General features: G+C 33.2%; 3 protein-coding genes across 4 annotated transcripts; 2 read left to right on the forward strand and 1 right to left on the reverse strand.

The window, feature by feature from the left end:
- The first annotated feature begins 2,180 nt into the window (after positions 1 to 2,180).
- On the forward strand, positions 2,181 to 4,141 carry LOC113392376 (zinc finger protein GLI2-like). Its single transcript, XM_026628784.2, has 4 exons — positions 2,181 to 2,597; positions 2,695 to 2,921; positions 3,074 to 3,221; positions 3,375 to 4,141. Exons 1-4 carry the CDS (start codon positions 2,469 to 2,471, stop codon positions 4,101 to 4,103), a joined length of 1,233 nt encoding a protein of 410 aa, XP_026484569.1. The 5' UTR covers positions 2,181 to 2,468; the 3' UTR covers positions 4,104 to 4,141.
- Positions 4,142 to 4,364: 223 nt separating this feature from the next.
- Positions 4,365 to 13,111, reverse strand: LOC113392374 (probable nucleoporin Nup54). Of its 2 annotated transcripts, none has more exons than XM_064220815.1 (13): positions 12,894 to 13,111; positions 12,658 to 12,777; positions 11,737 to 11,832; positions 10,942 to 11,171; positions 10,541 to 10,685; positions 10,245 to 10,401; positions 9,874 to 9,982; positions 9,553 to 9,736; positions 9,125 to 9,213; positions 8,857 to 9,018; positions 8,381 to 8,506; positions 4,846 to 4,933; positions 4,365 to 4,697 (listed from the first exon to the last, which is right to left on the reverse strand). In XM_064220815.1, the coding sequence occupies exons 1-13, from the start codon at positions 12,952 to 12,954 to the stop codon at positions 4,564 to 4,566; spliced, it is 1,701 nt and encodes a 566-aa protein (XP_064076885.1). In that variant the 5' UTR covers positions 12,955 to 13,111; the 3' UTR covers positions 4,365 to 4,563. The 2 variants fall into 2 exon arrangements, with proteins under 2 accessions (XP_064076885.1, XP_026484565.1); XM_026628780.2 differs by having other exon boundaries at positions 8,381 to 8,500; positions 8,851 to 9,018; positions 12,894 to 13,110.
- A 307-nt stretch (positions 13,112 to 13,418) lies between these two features.
- Positions 13,419 to 14,234, forward strand: Mbf1 (multiprotein bridging factor 1). The gene has a single exon (XM_026628790.2). It carries the CDS (start codon positions 13,541 to 13,543, stop codon positions 13,979 to 13,981), a length of 441 nt encoding a protein of 146 aa, XP_026484575.1. The 5' UTR covers positions 13,419 to 13,540; the 3' UTR covers positions 13,982 to 14,234.
- Positions 14,235 to 16,853: the final 2,619 nt, after the last annotated feature.

Raw genomic sequence — 16,853 nt, forward strand, 5'->3', positions numbered from 1 at the left:
TTACCTAGATACATATATATATAAGAATTGACTTTAGTGTGTTATATTATCGACTTAAACATCCCAGCGGTAAAAGTCCACAAAGTTACCTTCATTTTATCAGTTCTGTTAAAGATCGTCTGATAATTATTACAATATCCGTGTTTTCGTCGCTCTGATATCTGATGCAATTTATTTTTTTTAATTTTGAAAGAATTACTCATTTAATTTTTAAATATTATCGCTTTTTCAAATTAAAACAAAAATCACCGTGTCAAAAAGTCTAAATATCTATGACACTAAAATTATGATTTAAATAATTCGAAATTATATTTGAATATTTAAAAATGCTTAAACTTTTATGACCATAAATCTTATAATAATAATTAAATACTCTTAAGATTAAAAAAAATACTTTCGACTCAAGTTGGTCCTGTGCAATGTTTTACTAGTTTTTTATCTTGTTATTTTCCTTATATACTTCGATATTAATGATGAAATACGTTTATATGGTATTTGGTTACGAGTAAGATAACTTTAAACCAGTTCAATCTAACCCCTGGAACTGCCTCGTGTTCGTGTCTCAGACGGACTTTCTGATAGCACAAAATGCATAACTAGGCCGATATACTATGAACCCGTTTCATTAAAAACATACAATTTTGTGAAACTCTTGAATACTGAGTTAACAAAAGTCACGTTTAAACTCGAATAATAAATAGATTAATAATGATATAATATTTTCTTTCTTTAATAAAACAATAAATTATATTTACGAATAAGTATTTCATAACAATTAACGTTCATTATAATATCAAGTATTTGTTTACGTCCCATTCGGTTCTTCATAATGTTGTTCCACTGTCGCACCGGTGACACGAACCGTCGGCTGATAAGCGAACCGGCTGAAACCAGTGCTCGCGCCGGCCGCAGGGGGCCGCGCATTCACACAAACAAACATACGTTTATCATCCTCACACACAAACGTAGAGGCTGATAACGGACGACGAAGTTACTCGTTCAAACAAGTAATGTAATGACTGTATAAACTCTACGGGAATAATAATAGGTATAAACTCTACGTGAGCTGTCATGTCTCTTTGTTTGACTGATAAATACTTACTTTAAACATATAAAGCTTAGTGAAGCGGCATTAATCGCAAATGTATGGGTTGGCAAGGGACTTTGGGCTTTGCAATACAAATCAAAGTCCACCGAATATTGATTGTTTTCAGTATCATTTTTTCAAACATTTTAAAGATAAAAAATCAACATTAGTAGTGAGTTTCCATCACACATTTGATTTTTTTTTTAACTTCCGGACTTTACACTGGTAGGAGTGGCAGGTAAAACGCGTTTCGGCTCATGCAGAAGATTGAATCTTTATGATAAGATAAAATTATAAATCTAAACCGTGTCTAGTGATTGCAATCAGTTGTGATATTTTTAATTTTAAATATTGTTTTCTGGTAAAAATTAATATAGTATATATTATGAAATAAAAACAAATAACAAGTATTCTACTTGTTCATGAAATAAAAAAAGTGTTTCAACTGGAAAAGATGCAAACTAAATCTCAATATATAAATAGACCTATATCCTTCGTCACTTTCTACTTTTTACATTTTATCTCTTTTACCCCTTCAATATAATGAAAGAATTAAAGAATCATATAAACTCAAACTATATCTGTAAAAAACTGGTCAACTGTTTCAAATATGATCCAAATTGTCTATGCAAAACTTGATGGCTTTTTAATCTTATCTATCATACTCGTGAACTGCGGGTGATTTTATTCTAAAACACTACAAACAGCTCAACTCCCAAGATGTATTATTAATTTTTGATCTAGTCAAATAGTAATAGTTGCTACATTAAGTACTACGTTATTTAAATTAAATATAAATGAAACACATTCTTAATGGTATTTTTTTTAAACCTCGATAAATTTATATAATTTGTGTCGATAACATTAATAATTAAAATAACTTCTTTAATTATACAAAAATAAACGCTTTTAATTTATTCGAAAACCAATCCAAACGAATGAGAGAGGTCGCTTCACATAAACATGATCATATCAGTCACCTATTGAACCGAGGCCTATCAGACTGGTAAAAACTGGACTACAGCCGCGGCAGGCGGCTCCTGATAACGTTCCTACGTTTTGCTACTTAGTAGATGGCGTAACTCTGTTCTATTTAGAATTAAATCTTGTTTACGAGCCAAGCTAAATTGCTAAAATCCCCGGAATTTGTGTTTTCTCAATACACGAGTTAGTGAGAAGTGATAACTGAAATCAACTTCTAGGAAAGGTGTTAGTAATAGAACCGGCGTGTTCGCAGGGGACTCGGCGGCTTATCAGTGCGGTGAGACGTTTTATAAGTAGGCAGCGCGAGTGCGAGCCATCACTAGACGGTCCGATCGCGCGGTGGACAGTAGTTGTATATTTTGAATTACTTATAATAATTCGTGTAAACATAAGAACAATGTTAGTGTTTCCGCAAATGCGACCGCAGATGCGCGATGAAGGATGTAGGGTGTCAAAGTGGATACCGGCGGAAAGATTCGCTCCTTATTTTGCAAGGACAAACGTCTTACCTCAACTTCCACCAAAGGTGCGTTTTTTTTTATTTCGGAATTTAAGTAAAACATTTGATCACGTCCACGTTAAATTTGTTGGATTATACTTAAATCTTTTTTTTGTTTTCATAGGATGAAGACGAAGACTCTTTAGGAGGATCGTCTCCAGAACACACAAGCGATTCTGGATTTGAAACCAGTGAAGGAACATGTGGCTGGAGGGGATGCGGTTTGAGGTTTCCGAACGTAGCTCGCCTGTCCGCACACATTGCCCGGGTTCACGCTCATGCACACAGAGACGGCCTTTTTTATTGTTGTTGGAAAAACTGTTCAAGACCTCAACGAGGTTTTAATGCGAGGTAGGTTTTTCTACTATTTATTATTTTTCTAAAGTGATTAAACTTTTTTAACAAAATATAAATTTTATTATTTACCTATTTAATATAAGAAAGAAAATTATTATATTGCAGGTAGAAATGTAATTATATCTTATTTTATTTTTCTTGTACAGATACAAAATGTTGGTACACGTACGGACCCATACCAACGAACGTCCGCACACCTGCAACCAATGCCAGAAGAGTTTCTCTAGGGCTGAAAACTTGAAAATACATCTCCGTTCACACTCCGGTGAAAAACCATACGTTTGTCCTTATGAGGTAAATAATCTCTTATACATATTTACATGTTATTTATGTTGAATATTAATAAAAAAAAAATTGGTAAAAATATATTCATAAAAACTATTATATTGCTATCTACAATTTAAATTTGATTATTGAAATAAATTAAAAATGTTTAATTTTTAACAGGGATGCGGCAAAGCCTACTCTAATTCCAGTGACCGCTTCAAACACACTCGCACGCACACAGTCGACAAGCCATATTGTTGTAAGGTCCCCGGCTGCAACAAGCGGTACACAGACCCATCCAGTCTCAGAAAACACGTTAAGACGTATAAACATTTCATCAATGAAAAGGACAATCCAAGACGGGAATCGTCTGACGAACGCCAAAGTTCTGACAGCTATTCGCCGTTACGTGAAAATATAATTTACAACCCGCAGCCCACATCACCCTCCGCCATATCATACAGCCCCCCTTGTATGGTGTCACCTAATTTGCCCTTTAAATCTATTACTTCATACACAGGGTCTGCGTTGGGCGCGCCTTTAAGCTATATTCCTGCTATGGACCGGGTCGCGTACATGAGACCTCTCAAGCAAGTGTACCCAATCAGGGTCCCTTCACATGAAATGTCATATTTAGAATATTCCCAAATGTACGACCATGCTTATAGAAACTATTATACATGTGGACTTAACTACTCTGTATTAAGACCAGCAATTAACGAAAAGTCGTTCCCACCGGAACCGAATACATTTGGTGACACGTTTCAAGAATCTTCTGAGAAGTATGAATGTATTGAGGATGTACCCCTAAATTTAATCTGTGTCAAACGCTTGGACTGCAAACCAATCGAGGAACTAGAACTAGTCAGACATACAGACTTGCCTTTAGATTTAAGTACTAAAAGTTAATTATATTATTGGAAATAAAGTATATTTATTGATTTTAATTTTTTTTTAATATTATATAATCACAATATCGACTACAATGTGTCTTACACAGCGTATGCGGAATATTTGTACAATACAACTCTTCTCCAACTAGTTCAGCATATCATCATCATGATATGAAAAGCAAATATTATTGTTGCACGATAAGACAAACCTTCAATACATTTAAAATCTTATGAATTTTAATAACTAAATTTAAGAAAAAAAGTAAAGAAATATCTATTTAAATTCAAAATTACAGTTTATTCAATAGACTATCAGTCATATTTACAAAGTTGATGACAATTATTCTGAAGACATATTACAAAATAAACTCGATTATATTTAACACGAGTATCGCACTAGCGGAACAGTTTCTCACAATTCAACCGAACCATTCAACGAAATGCGCGGAATAGTCATTCTTCGGTTGTACACTCTGCTAAGTTCTCACGAGACGAGACATTCCTTCAGCAATAGTGTTGAGTGCAGACAGGTCCTTCCGAGCCGTGTCTAGCAAGTGGGCCATACCACGCTGTTGGAGGGACAAAAATTGCTTCACATCTTCTTGTGCACCTAAAAAAGACACATTAAAAACATAAATATTACCACATATAATACAATACAGTACATACACTTATCTAAAAAAATTGGACAAAAAATATTGAATAGCCTATTAAATAAGAATTTACTCGATATTAGTTATGACTATGAGTAATCTCACCTGGATCTAAGTGGTATCTTTCATGCGGTGCTCCCGCACTCGCACTGCGTTGTAGCCGGACGGCGCACAGAAGTTCATTTAATCGACCCTGGAGAAATATTTTGCGTAAGATTTTTGAATAAAACCACAATTGATTAATTTATAGCGGTACACACTAACGACAAGGCGTTGTAACAACTTGCCCAGTCCTACTCATTAGTTACATATTTTACCGCCATACATTATTAATATCTGCATAACGTTATCTTTCGATTAAGCTAATGTAATTAGAGAGAATATAAGCATCCAAGCAACCAATATTGGAACCAAGGGTTGGTGACATTAGCGGATTACGAAGTGTTATACATTTCTTATAGTGTTATTGTCTACGGATAAAGAGGGACTCCACATCCACTTGCAAGTCTGCCTTCCAAAATTAGGAGATAAAGTACCAATAAAGATTACTTACTGATAATAAGGACAGTAATAAAAACTTATTCTTTAAATAAATACATAAATAAGTATATATGTAAACAATTATGTACTTGAATTAAATGCCTCAACAAGTTAATTTTATTGTTTGACACTTCAATTCTTTCTAGGGTTGGCAAATAATTATCTTATGGGTTTCAATTTTGTGTTACATGAGTAAAAGCATTTACCTGATTTTCAAATTTAAACTTTTAACGAGTTAATAATACAATAAATAAGCTAAGCTTAGGTGGCTGAAGCCCTGGAACGTTTTATTCAAACCGGGTAGGCATGTGACTCCACTCAACCTGATGGTAAGTGGCAGTGGAGTCCAAACGCGAAGACGGCCAGTACAGTCAGAGAGAACTGCACTAGTCATGCCGGCCCGCAAGATGCCTCTCCATGCCTCGTTTGAAGGAACCCAGATTATGAGAGGAGGGTAACGTGTGTGGGGAACAACTGGTAGAAAATTCAATTTTTTGGCGGTGCGGCGGTGAAGGAAATAATTGTCTTTATTATTATAATTTGTCCCAAAGACGATTAGGATAGAACCTCTTGCAATGGAGCGACGTATGTCGTGGTCAGACGCATGCAAGTACCGTTAGCAATGCTTAGAAATTATACACATGTTATTTTTTTTCTTAATGGAATAATAGTACGTGTTAAGCATAATGATTGCTAAACAGCTAAACTTTGTTAAAACATCGGGAAAAATAATAAAAAAAAAAATACATTCAAAACTCGAATATAAAATACAATATGTAAGTTCAAAAAGATGCTGAAGAGAGATGTGCAAGAGGAGAAGAAGGGTTAAATGTTATCCTTTTTAAATATTGTCACTGGGTACCTTCGTTACCAAAACTATAAGGTACACATTCTTTACTTAAAATTTGAACGATTATATTTATAAATCTACATGTTATACTGTATTTTTTATATAAATTTAATTTAAACAAATCCAATATATTTCTGACGCTACATACATGAGTATTGTAGGCTACAGTTTGAAAAGTTCTATCCTAACAGAATAATAAATATTAATCATAGAAGCCATATTTAACATTAAAACAAAGAAGGCATATACACCATCCAGCACCAAACATTTTAGGTACTTGACAATAATGCCTTTATTGCGTGATTATTGAAGCAATAAACTTTAGTGCATCAATCAAGGAATTACTCGTCATGACATTTACCTACCGCGCCGGTTATAACCAGATACATAGATAAGCGACATTGATATTGCTACACGCGTTCCAGCGTTCTAATTACTGATTATTTGTAAACAGGTATGTAAGTTACATAAGTACACAATGACATTTTAATGGATTATACTTAAAGTGTTTTGTATTCCACTGCAACAATGCGGTGATACAAAAGACGTAAATATCGATATCATAAGCCTAATGATAATTGTTATTTTAGTACGAGTGTTATTGCTTTTAACTACTCACTGGTACTTCTTACAAAATATTATATATTTTTATATGGTTACATTATTTCGTTATCATAATTCCATCACATGCATATCATGAACCAATCAGCAAGAGCAACGTGAATAATCTCTCCACCAAACACTCTCCTCAAAAGAAGGGGCCACAGCAGTGGGACTGGTTGTAATTACTTTTTTTTTTTACGTAAAACCAAAATAATCTTAATCTAAAATATTGTTTTATTCAAATAAAATTGACCTCCATGTGAAAATCCAATATTGATTGTTATAGAACGGCCAAATTAGAACAAAACATATACTATCATGTACAAGTCACCTATCCCCAGCATACATGTCTATAATACGTCTGCAGATAAGGGCTGATAAGACCGAGATAAAGACGCCACGCGGTCATTGAGTGAACAAAAAATCGACCAAAGTCACTTGTTTCGCAGTTTATCAATAACTTACAAATTGCCAAATTTACGTATCACGTCTAGACTTGCAATATCGCGTATATAAGATATTTTGAGGACGCGCACTTGAGTTCTGTCAAGTACAGAATTCCTTAATAACTATCATTTTTATGATTGACATCAAGAGTACCGTTAGGGCTAATTCATATTAACGTGCGAGAGCAACGTTAAAATAATTTTTGACTTGACAAAATGTTCAAATAGGTTCTCAGGTAACCCCAAAATCCAACCATAACATTGGTGGTTACTGTTTTTACTCATAACAGACCAGTTCAGGCGGACATAATCGTTGTATTTTGCGAAGTTCAAGACTGGTATATTCCAATCCAGTAATAAATACATTAAGAATTTCGTACGTCGACCAATCCTTACTTGTTTCTATATCCGACTCGACTCACGAATGCATCGCCATTGCCATTCGCACAGTAGCAGTGAACACGCTCATGAGAGATAGGAAAACTTTTTTTCCTAAATAATACGGTTTCGGGTTTATTTATGTGCATGTCTTCTTTGGTTTGACTTAACTTTTTTTTATTAATTGTTAAATGTTTATAAGTAACGGCACATATATTTTTATTTTGCACTAAACGATTAATATGTACATATTATGTATATACGAAACTCTTTGATTTTATATATTTTAGTGTTATGTATAATATCGATAAGCATACCTGAATGTAATACCTGGTGGTAAGTGGTCACCACCATATACATATATCCTAATATACATTAGCGCCGTTTAAAATTTTAATATTTCTTACATGCCCAATGCAACCTTGGGAACTGAGACGTCATGTCCATTGTGCCCTTAGTTACATTGGATCACTCACCCTTCAAACCAGAACACAGGTAGGTATTACTGTTTGGCGGTCGAATATATGGGGCACTCCCCACGTGTAGTACCTACGCAGACGGGCTTGCAAAAAGCCCTACCAGCAAGTAAGACACAGTACAGAAACAGTAATAACATATGTACGAAAGTAGTAAGAAGAATGATGGTATAATGTAGATTTTGTTTCCCTGTCTTCACTACTTCGCAATATTTTAATCTTAAAATATTGTCTTGAAATTTATTAATATTCTGCATTCATATGTCTCAATTTTCCAATTAATGTTAACTATTAAATACTATTACCAGAAATTACGTGACAAGTATAACAGTTATTTCAAAACTAACGTTGTATAATGGTGGAGCAGCCAGTTGAGATGCCAGTTCCTGCAAGCGAGCTCTGGCTGCTTCTTCTTCAGGACTCAGAGCAATACCCACACGACCGACGACTTCGAGACGAGATATCACCTGCAATGTTATTCTATTTAAGTTATATGTTCTTAATAAGTTTTAAATAAACTTTGTTTAATGCACCTCTAGATTTTGGCACATTCATTTATTTATTTATTTGGGAAACAAACAATTATAATTTCACTTAATAGTAAAAAAACAAATATAAGAAAAACATAAATCAATCAAGTTTCCACTTAAAATTAATACAAACAAATGACAACTTACATTAAAAATAAAAACAAAAACAGAAAGTATAAAAAACAAGGAAAAAGTTTAAAAAGTCAACAAAAAATGGTGCACACTCCGTGTATTCGCAGCATTTGTGCAGTGCGGGCAGCGCGTCGGCAGTAGGCGGGAGTGTGTACCTGTAGCAGCGTGTGTCGGAGCGCGTGCAGCGAGGCCGACAGTCGCGCGAGCGAGGCGGTGGCGGCGGCGCGGCGCGTGCGCAGTGCGGACAGCGTGTCGGCAGCGCGTCGCAACCAGCTCGCTTGTAACGCCGCCTCCTCGCCTTGGCATCGCGCGCGGAACTTTATCTGAAAACAATTTGCTCGAAGTTACTCATTGAAGTACACATTTGCAATTAGACTATAATATTGAATTGAAATTGAGCTAAAATATTGACATTCAAGTAATTTATACCTCTGAAAATCCAATAATGGGAACCGGTATGTAGTTTTCAGAGTCAGGATTATCAGCCTGTGCCTGCTTCCAAAGCCGCATGTCCATACCTTCCAAATAAACAAACTACATTAAATATGTAATATATAAAAAAATTTAATATGTATAACTAGTAATATCCTCCGAATTTAAGGCATAGTGGCTTAGTTTTAGGTCTACCCAACTGTGCAGGAGATACTATAGTGCTCAATTTTAGAACTAACCTAGTTGAACTCTCTACTCCAGAAACAACGCAAAACATGGGATAAAATTATAGCGATGTAAAAATACTGCATAGTGGAATATATTATATTATTAGTCAAGTAAAGTAACGGTATTATTATAATGGCAAAAAATTAACAAAGTCGATAATACATTAAATCAGCAATATTTTAAGGTAAAAAATTTACCCGGCGGAGGGTTTTGCAAATATTGTTCTAGCATCTGAGGGGTGGGTCGTGTGACGGGAGTGACACTGGAACATCCCGCATTAGTGAGGTTTGTTCGAGCAACACCTGCATTCAGGAATGCAGACAACTCTGATGCACTTATGTGCTGTCCTCCAGCTCCTTTGTCCACAATATATATTACCACCTGCAAACATTATCCCTCATGAACATTCGTCTGATGCCATAGAAAAACCACTACATTTATTTTAACAAAGTATTATATCTATTCAAGATACATAAAAATACTTGTAGTGTTAAAATAAATGAAACAAGGTATTATACCTGGGTCTTGTTTTCTGATACAGCTTTAACGGATTCAACATTGACAGCCAAATTGGGCTTGTTGCCAAAAAGACCAGACAATGAAGAACATAATGCTTGTTGATTGTTCCTAAAAAACATCAAAAAAAATTTTGGAAAAGATCTACTCTAATCTATAAAACTAATTATTAACCTGATTAAGAATTCCACCAAACAATTAGAAATAATCTTCCTGACCAATTAGCAACAAGGACAAACAAGAACATTATATATTTATTATCAATAGGGATGTCTTGATGATTGGGGATGAAAAATCCTATAAAATGGAACTTCAAATTTTTTTTATTTGTTTCTATGTCAACAAGTGTTTAATTAATCGAATGTTTAATTACTTTATTTCTTGTTCAGATTTATTAAACACCAGGGCCACATGCCCTTCCTTGTCTTCCTTCCCACCTAATCTTGAATATCCCACTGCCTTAAAACGACAAAGAGGATTTTGTTCATTGAGCTCTAATGGTGGAGCGGTACGACTGTAGTATGCTTGACCTGTGAATAAGAAAACAATAGATACATAATACTAGTATAATATTAAGTATTTAATATAACATAATGGTAATTGTTCAAGCTTAAGGCGAGAAGAGGTCATTGGCCAATAATTATTTAAGATATAAATGTAAGAAATTACCAGTGCCCCACTGTGCCTGCAGAAGATTCCACTTGGCCAACACTTGGTCCCTCTCATCACCAAACACACAACAGTTAAAGACAGCTGCAACAAGAGCTTCATGGGCATTTGTAGGCCCTTGTTGTTGCTGTTGTAGTTGCTGTTGCTTAAACCAAAACAAGGTTTTATTTTAAGTTTTGAGAACATCAGTGACACAAAAGACAATTAATACTTATTCTATAATCATATGAATAAAATGGCAAAAAAACAATTAAAAAAGCTAAACTGTAATAAAAATAAATATTTTATTTATACATATTTTAAGTGTCTTGACTATTGACATAAAATTCATCTATACTTAAAAGTTCTTGCTATCTTTTAATGCAGAAGAATTAAAAACTATTATTTAAAGGAAAACCAACCTGTTGTTGACCAAAACCAATTGTTCCAAGCCCTGTCCCGAAACCACCAAAACCAGTAGTTGTAGTTTTTGCACCAAAGGTTGAACCAAATGAAGATCCAGTACCAAAAGTGTTGCCACCAATATTACTAGTACCAAATGCTGGTTGGGCACTACCAAATGTTGAGGTACCAGTGCCAAAACCTGTTCCAGTCCCAAAAGTATTTGCACCAAAAGCGCCAGTTCCAAATCCTGAAATAAATTGTGTACAATTTCACATTACCATTAGAGGTAAAATTGAATTAGAATACTTATTTTCTAGCCTAGATGGTTAAGTTAAAAAAGAACTATTAATTTTTACATGTCCTATTTAGTTTTCTTAATCAGATGAGTTATCTTTCTCTCTGGGATGATATGGAGCTCCATAGCATTAACCAAAACTATTGGTTATTCGAAATAACAATCTATCTTTAACCAAAACCGATAAATATATTTGTTATAATTTTTTTCTGACTAGTGTAAAACTTAAAGAGGATACTTAATTGAATTTTAAAGCTATTTGTTTTTTTCATGATTATATCTAATTGAAAATGCCTTTAAATACATTTACATATTGTAGATTTTTCTTTTACAATTTTCTAAATAATCTTATATCCATATCTGAAACTATTCAAAACAATTGGATAATCTGAAATAATTTCAAATCCCTAAGTAGTAAAATATGACATCCCTTATTTATATGATCACTTAAAATAATTAGGCTAATAAGAGATATCAGACAAAATATTGCTAATTTTTGAAAAAACAAAGAACTAACCTGTAGCTGGCTTAGCTGCAGTATTTCCAAAACCTGAACCACCAAAAAGTGTAGGTGCAGTTGTTGTAGCGGTATTAAGACCACCAAATGGTGTTGCTATAACAAAATAAAAAATGGAATTATGCTGCTTTTTAAATGTTTTTATAACTGTTTATACTACACACAACACACTACATTACATGTGTGGCACAAAAATTAAATAAATTTGTAAACAAATTAATTTTACAAAAATTATCTGTCCAGTCCAGTATTTATAATCTTAAAAGCTCAAGACTCCCTTCAAATGTTGTAATTAAGTAGGAATACTGACAGTGGTATCGCAATATATTTACAACAATTAACACTGATAATTTTAATAGAATCAGGCATAATTATTGTATTAACATGGGAAGTAAGAATAAGCTTGAAACATCAAGTTTCCGACTCCTCAAAGTCTATAAATTGTTCCTGGGACAAGGTACTTATTTCTATAACAAAATTGCAGACACTTTTTAGCTAATTCATAAATTCAAATTAAAGGTAAAAAGTGTGGATTTAGTACTTGTTCATAATATTTTTAATTGCCAATTCTTCTCGGTAGAATCTACATTCTGAATAAATGGCAGCTTTACATTAATTACAGTTCTGTAAAATGATGATTCGGAAGTACTTGCTAAAGTTCTTCAATAAATAGATTTTCATTTAGAGTCTGATATTCAGGGAGAGAATCAGCAAGATACTGTAATAACAGTAAAATATCTAACTAAGAAAATATACTTCACAGGGATCTGTCTTTAAATGATTAACTAAACATAGTTTTCATTTAAAAATAATTTTCTTTATTAAAAACTCAAGATAACAGATATTATTAACGACAGTGCAGTAAAATTTATGAACTAGAACCATGCTTTTATTTTATAAAAAATAGTATCAAATGGTAACCTGCACTGGATGTGGGTGCACCAAATGTGCCAAAACCCGACGAAGATGTTGTTGTACCAAACCCACCAAAACCGGCAGTACTGGTAGTTGCAGTATTTGTACTTCCAAATGAAAAAGTTGCTGAAATTTAAACAAATTCAGCATAATTATTTGCTCATATATATAATACTTTCTAGAAAGTATATATTTTTTGCATTGTATTTAATATGCATCAATGTGAATTGATTGAATCTTACGTTTAGACGCAGAACCAAAACCAGCGCTTTGGGATGTGTTGGAACCAAATGAAAACGACATTTTTTAGTTATAAACCTACGAAAAATATAAACTTTACGATATCATTCCTTTTACCACCACCAGTTATTAAAATTGTCAATTTTTCCATGTGTTTAATTCTATATCATTTCAGAATACGATATTAATTTGAACCAAGACGAATTGAAAGTTTAAAGTCGCACAGAGTCAGACAACAGACAGAACTTGGAACAGATTACAGAATCACAGATAACTGAAACCAGAATATAATCTATGGATAGATGATAGATGACAATAATATAATTTATTTCAATATATTAAAAACGAGTAGAGACTTTATTTATAGTATCTATATAATATAATGTACATATAACAAACTTATATACATGTAAAAAATTTGATAGAATCTTAAAAGGGTATAAGGTATTTTTGTTTTTGCACGTGCAGGCATGTATTAGTATTCTTTTATCTGTATCAAATGTTTTTCTTTTGAAAATGCGTAATCTGTGGTAACGTTAAGCTTTAATATCGTCTGTGCAATTGCACATTTTGATAAAGCAGAGAATACTGTTACTAAAATTTTGGTTATTTCATTAGATCAGTACCTTATTTACATATTTTATTAAAAATGTCTGATTGGGATACCGTAACAATTCTTCGAAAAAAACCCCCAAAGGCATCGGCACTAAAAACTGAACAAGCAGTTAACGCTGCACGTCGTCAAGGTTTACCAGTGGATACTCAACAGAAATTTGGTGCTGGAACTAATAAACAACATGTTACAACAAAAAATACTGCAAAACTTGACAGAGAGACTGAGGAACTTCGACATGAAAAAATACCCCTTGATTTAGGAAAACTTATAATGCAAGGCAGACAGGCTAAAGGCATGAGTCAAAAAGATCTAGCGACAAAAATATGTGAAAAACCTCAAATTGTAAATGATTACGAAGCTGGTCGCGGTATTCCAAATAATATTGTTCTGGGTAAAATTGAGAGGGCAATTGGAATAAAACTTCGCGGAAAAGAACGTGGCCAACCGCTACAGCCTCCTGGAGGACAGAAATAACGGATTCCCTGGGAGGCGAAGACTTTACTCCGATATGTTTATTGCATAATGTTTAGTCATATTTTTGCTGTTGAAATTGTTTTATTATAATATAATTCATAACGTCGTGTTAAATGATGTAAGCATTTATTTTCTTTGTATAGATTCTGGAAAGTTCACATGATGTTACCATTCGGAAAAAGTTTCATTCATAAACGCAGCGATCGTGAAATGTGGATGTGATATGCAATAAAATAGTTTTATTTATGATTAATATTTTGTTTCTTTTAGAAGTTTAAAAACTGTAGGTAGATATTAGGTCGATATATGATTTTGTCAATTTTTATATTATTCGTACACTAAAGTATAAAGAATATTTTTATTTCTATTTAGATTTGACTTCCCAAGTTTCGCATCATATAATTTCACGATAATATTAATGTCGCAAAATATGTTTACATACACGAAATTCATCTATATTGGCAGCTTTGGATTTATTATTAGTTATGCACAAGTGTGAAAAATTTGAGAACTACGATATTTACTTGACTGCTACTGGATTCTTCCACTTCTTAATATTAATTACTATTCCAGAACTAGAAATAGTTGTAGTCGTTGGCTTTTGTCAGTATATTGAATGATATTGACGCAACGTAGTCGAAATATATCAATATACCATCAATATGTCGACCTAGAATCTGAGCACTGAGCAGTGAGCGGCGTGAGCACTCGTAATATGCAAAAGTATATATGCTTATTGCTTATATAACCTCTGCATTCCTAACACAAACAAAATTTTGTTTATATGGTGAATAAGTTATTATCAACAAAAACAAATAAGTATAATTATATTATTGAGGGCAATTTCTAAGATAAGAAATTAAATTGCGATATGGGCAAACAGAAATGAATGAAAAAATATTCGCATTATGACATAATTCGATAGTTAAAAATTTAAAAAATAACGATTCCATAATATTTAATTGTACTATTGACTCAAATGTCATTCTTTAGGGTTCAAACTTCCTTCATACCAAATTTCATCAAATTCCGTTCAGTTGCTTGGCCATGAAAGAGAAACAGTTACTTTGGCATTATAACTGTAAAATAAAAATAAAAATATGATGGAATATAATTTTAAGGACATAAATGTAATTTTTGATCAAACATTTTTTACATGTCATTGATGACTTTAGTGTTGCATATCGATAGTTCACTATTTATGAATCAATATCGCATGAAATACGTTAATCTAAAGTTTGTTTATCTTTTTTCCTATTTCCATTGGAATAGGCATAGGCTATAACTACTTATACGTTCCAATACCAGTTTTGTCAGTCCATAATAAATATCATAGATTATTTAAGTTGTGCACCAATAAGATCACGTCATTTATTTAATTGGCTTTGTCCTCTTGTACTTGGAAATTTTGAATAGACTATAGAACAAACCTACGGTAAAAACGTTAAGTAGGTATTATCTATATATCTGTCTTTAATAGAAAATTGGTATCATATCAATTTTATTTCTATGACTGTCTGGTGCCCGCAAGCCATAAAAGTAAGGGTATTATAAATAGTTGACATATTTGTGTATATTTTCATCTGTCGTGGCAATATAGTTCCCAAAAGGATGGACAGATTATGATTTTTTCTTATTTAGAGATGGGTTTTTACTAAAAACCCATCTCTAAATAAAAAAAAAATCTCTATCTAACTAAAAACTTTTTAGTGCTTAGCCATCGATAAAATTCAAACTAAACACAACCGAACGTTTTAAATTTATAATTGAATCTTGTAATATTATAATTTTCTGCCTCGCACAATCACTCTGTGGGACCAGCTTTCGCCGGCGGTTTTTCCGAACCGATACGACTTGGGAACGTTCAAGAAAATAGCGTACTCATTCCTTAAAGGCCGGCAACGCACCTGCAAGCCCCCCGGTGTTGCAGATGTCCATGGGCGGTGGTAATCACTTTCCATCAGGTGAGCCTCCTGCTCGTTTGCCCCCTATAACAAAAAAAAAAATATTCAAAAGTTATGATGTATTTGTCTAACTGTGTAATGTATATCACACGTAGTGCCGTCGGTGATTAAAGCATACATTTTTTGCAGTTGTGAACACGCGACAGTGCCACATAAAGCTAGCCGTGTGCACTGAAAACTGGTCTCGCTTAAAAGTAAACGAAAAGTTTTTTGATAATGAGAAGGAACCGGGGTATAAACATAAAATCATCTGCGCCCTACCTATTTATATTTATAGAATAAATATTTTCAAATGCAAATGGATCATCCATCCATCCGTAACACCACTTGAACTCTTTAAAAAGGTATTAACGTCATCAGCCCTGGTTCCATAACATCCAGATTTTAATAAAAACAAACGCAATATGTTATCCCAAGGTTACTATTGTATTAATCAGTGAAAACCGCACCCGATCCGAGATTAATGGGAACAAACGAATAGATAAACAGACAAAAATTCTAAAAATCATATTTTTGTGATCTATTGCGTTAATAAATAGCCCCCAGTACTAATATTTCTCAAATATTTCCTATGTAAAGATTTCGATAATTTACGATTTTATTATATGTGTAGATAGAGGTAAAGGTAAATAAAGTATTTAATTACGGTATTTATTTTAATATCGGCCAATATGTATGTGTGGGGAAAATGCACAAACATCGATTATGTATTAAAATTAAATCGTTATATCGTAACAAAAGTATCGTTCATTCATTATATAAATGAAATATTATATGAATGTCAAAAATTATATAAATGATAATCAGCATGGATTTATAAATAAACGCTCTACTTTGACCAATCTGTCGCTTCATGTTTCTAATATTTCTGAATGTATTGATAGTGGCCTTCAAATGGATGCCATATA

This window comes from Vanessa tameamea, chromosome 5, assembly GCF_037043105.1.
Source record: "Vanessa tameamea isolate UH-Manoa-2023 chromosome 5, ilVanTame1 primary haplotype, whole genome shotgun sequence".
In the NCBI taxonomy this organism is placed as follows: domain Eukaryota; kingdom Metazoa; phylum Arthropoda; class Insecta; order Lepidoptera; family Nymphalidae; genus Vanessa; species Vanessa tameamea.